The sequence below is a fragment of the Dipodomys ordii genome, unplaced genomic scaffold, assembly GCF_000151885.1.
Source record: "Dipodomys ordii isolate 6190 unplaced genomic scaffold, Dord_2.0 Scaffold19, whole genome shotgun sequence".
Lineage (NCBI taxonomy): Eukaryota > Metazoa > Chordata > Mammalia > Rodentia > Heteromyidae > Dipodomys > Dipodomys ordii.
The window spans coordinates 16,078,187-16,081,287 of record NW_012267235.1 but is presented as its reverse complement, the minus strand read 5'-3'; the positions used below and the strand labels follow the sequence as shown (position 1 = coordinate 16,081,287).

General features: G+C 46.2%; 1 protein-coding gene across 1 annotated transcript in view; it reads right to left on the bottom strand.

Annotated features, from left to right (window-relative positions):
- Nucleotides 1-3,101, bottom strand: part of Itgae (integrin, alpha E (antigen CD103, human mucosal lymphocyte antigen 1; alpha polypeptide)) — a 55,250-nt gene that overhangs the window by 22,495 nt on the left and 29,654 nt on the right. Inside the window, exons 19-20 of the mRNA XM_013013157.1 lie at nt 2,532-2,605; nt 686-689 (exon numbers count right to left, since the gene is read on the bottom strand). Of these exons, the coding sequence (XP_012868611.1) occupies nt 686-689; nt 2,532-2,605 (78 nt within the window). The remainder of the gene's footprint in view (nt 1-685; nt 690-2,531; nt 2,606-3,101) is intronic.

Sequence of the window (3,101 nt, the reverse complement as noted above, 5' to 3'; positions counted from 1 at the left end):
TGGCTCAAGTGGTAGAGTGGTAGCCTTGAGCTGAAGAGCTGAGGGACAGGGCCCAGGCCTAGAGTTCAGGCCCCATGACCAGACCCCCCCCCCAAAAAAAAAAAGAACTTCCCCTGACTGCCAAGAGACTTAAGTAGTTGACAACATAGTAGGACAACATAGTAACAGCATAATGGTTTTCTGAGACAGGATCTTGCTTTGTAGTACACTGGAACTCTCGATCCTCCTGTCCACCCTTCTGTGTGTTGTATTACAAACATGCACTACTACACCAAACAAGGAAACAATTTTAACTATTTGCAGTGTCCAAAAATGGCCAGGCACTGTAATCCTAATACTCAGGAGGCTGAGATCTGAGGGTTGAAGTCCAAAGCTAGTCTAGGCAGACAAATCCAAGAGACTCTTCTCCAATTAACCAGAAAGAAGCCAGAAGTAGAGGTGTGGATTCAAGTGATAGAGTACTAGCCTTGAGTGAGAAAGTCAAGCAAAAGCATAATGCCTCAAGTTCAAGCCCCAGGACAAGCACGATTTTAATGTCTAAAGATGGGATATGCAAATCTGGGAAGTCATGTGGCATATCTTTTGTTACTGTTTTGTTGTGTTTTTATTTTATCAGCTGAAATTGGTTGAGGGAAAGATAGAGACAGGGCCTACTATGGAAATCCATGCAAGAGACAGTAGATACATGCCTGCATTAAGACAGCAGTAGTGGAGATGTAAGCAGGGAGGAAAATCAGAGATGATAAAGCTGGGAGATCAGAGAGAGGATTAAAGGACAAATTTGGAGCCAGGGGCCGATGGCTCGCACTTGTGATCCTAGCTACTCAAGAAGCCAAGAGCTGATGATCATGGTTTGAAGCCAGCCCCATCAGGGAAGTCTGTGAGACTTAGCTGTAGTTAATCACTGAAAATGCCAGAAGTGGATCTGTAGCTCTGGTGGTAGAGTGCAGCCTTGAGCAGAAGTAGCTCAGTGACAATGCCTAGGCCCTGAGTGCAAGTCCCAGGACTGGTGTACACACACACACACAGACAAAAGGACACATTTGGAACATCTAGTTTGGATGGTTTTCACCAGGGAAGAGAGCACAGGAAGAGACCCCAGGATGGAGGAAGATGAGTTCAGTGTGAGACATGAGCAGAGATGCCTATAGGATAAAAAGGTAGAAGTGCTAAAGGTTGGTTATACTGTTCTAGATTCCTACAAAGAGATCGGAGCATCACTAGAATATGTGGCAGAGTTTCTTAATCTGAGTGACAGTTTCAGAAGGATTTAGGATGCAAGCATTTATGGATGCACATGTGCTCTCCTAAGGAGAGGGCCTATAGTTTTCATTAGGTCCGTGTCTGCAAGTTAAAGGCATGCTATCCGCTAGAGGGCAATGCAGGGCAAGCTTTGTGTGTGCTTCATTTCACAGGGAATTAGCTAAACAGTAGTTATGTCTGTAATTAATTCCCTGTTAAAAACAGCTGTGTCTGCTCATTGGGCAGTGTTCCAAAGCACTCAAAGGTCATAAATTGGGTTCTCAGTGGGCAGTATTTAGCTGTCCACATCTAAAATGTGAGCCTGGGAGGGCTTACCAGGACTTGAGAAAGTGTCCTTCCTCACAGATGCCAACTCTGGCCAACTGGCTATCAGTGTCATGATATACACATGGCACTAGTTGCCAGAAAAGGATTTTTAAGACAACTACATGTCCAAGCTTGCCTTATCAGTCCAGTTCTTTTTAAATTTTTTTTTTTTTTGGGTCCGGTCGTGGGGCCTGAACTCTGGGCTTGGGTGCTGTCCCTCAGCTCTTCAGCTCAAGGCTACCACTCTACCACTTGAGCCACAGCGCCACTTCAGGCTTTTTTTTTCTTCTGCTTATGTGGTGCTAAGGAAGCGAACCCAGGGCCTCAAGCATGCAAGGCAAGCGCTCTACCATTGAGCCACCTTCCCAGCCCTCAGTTCTTTTTTTGAGTGTGTGTGCCCACACACTGGTACTGGGCCTTGAACACAGGGTCTGGAAGCTGCCCTTTAGTTTTTTCATTCAAGGCAGGACTTCTACCACTGCAATCCTTGGGCACTGGTGGCTCATACCTATAATCCTAGCTACTCTGGAGGCTGAGATCTGAGGATTACAGTTCAAATCCAGCTCAGGCAGGAAAGTCCATGAGAACTCTTATCTCCAATTAACAACCAGAAAACCGGAAGTGGAGCTGTGGCTCAAAATAGTAGTGCACTAGCCATCCTTGAACTAAAAAGCCTCAGAAACAACTTCCAAGCCCTGTGTTTAAGCCCCATGAGCAACAGAAAGAAAAAAAGTGCAATCTTCAGATCTCAGCTTCCTAAGTAACTAGAATTACAGGCATGAGCCACCAGAGCCTGGTGAGTCAGATTTCTGACCTGTAAAATAAGAATTCATATCTCCGTATCAATGAGATAATCAATGCCAATACTCCATGGGAAAGGGGTGAGGGTAGAAGGGACTATAATGGCTCCAGGAGGTGTTTGCCCAGGATGAAGTTAACTATAAAGACAGGATCAAACTCACTGAGAGATGGTGGTGGCCAACTGGAACTCAGCAATGCAAAACAGCTTGTTCTTGCAGGCCTTCTCGTAGGGCAGCTGTAACCAGAGGAGTAAGGGTCAGTGAGGTGAAAGAGGCTTCAACTTTCCCAGTAGCCCTGCCTCTTAACCTTCTCCTGAGGATATTTGGCCTCTCCTGTCTCCTGTCTTAAGTACAATTAGGAGTAAAGGCTGATGCTGGGATGTTTCCACACAACCAGGACAGCCAACAAAGATATTCACAGACCTGGCCTATAACATGGACATACCACTTTGGCCACTGGCCAAAGTAAAGCATGTGGTGCCCTTCATGGAATTATACATATCATATGCACTAAGCAGTAATTCCCATAACGATCCTCACTAGTGCCATCGTAAGGACAGGAAAAACCTGCCTGTAGTCTTTTCAAGGACAGTCAGGAGAGCAGGGCAGGAATAGGAGTCACCCGATCAGATTTTTTTTGGGGGGGTCTGGTTGTGGGGCCTGAACTCTGGGCCTGGGTGCTGTCCCTCAGCTCTTCAGCTCAAGGCTAGCGCTCTACCACTTGAGCCACAG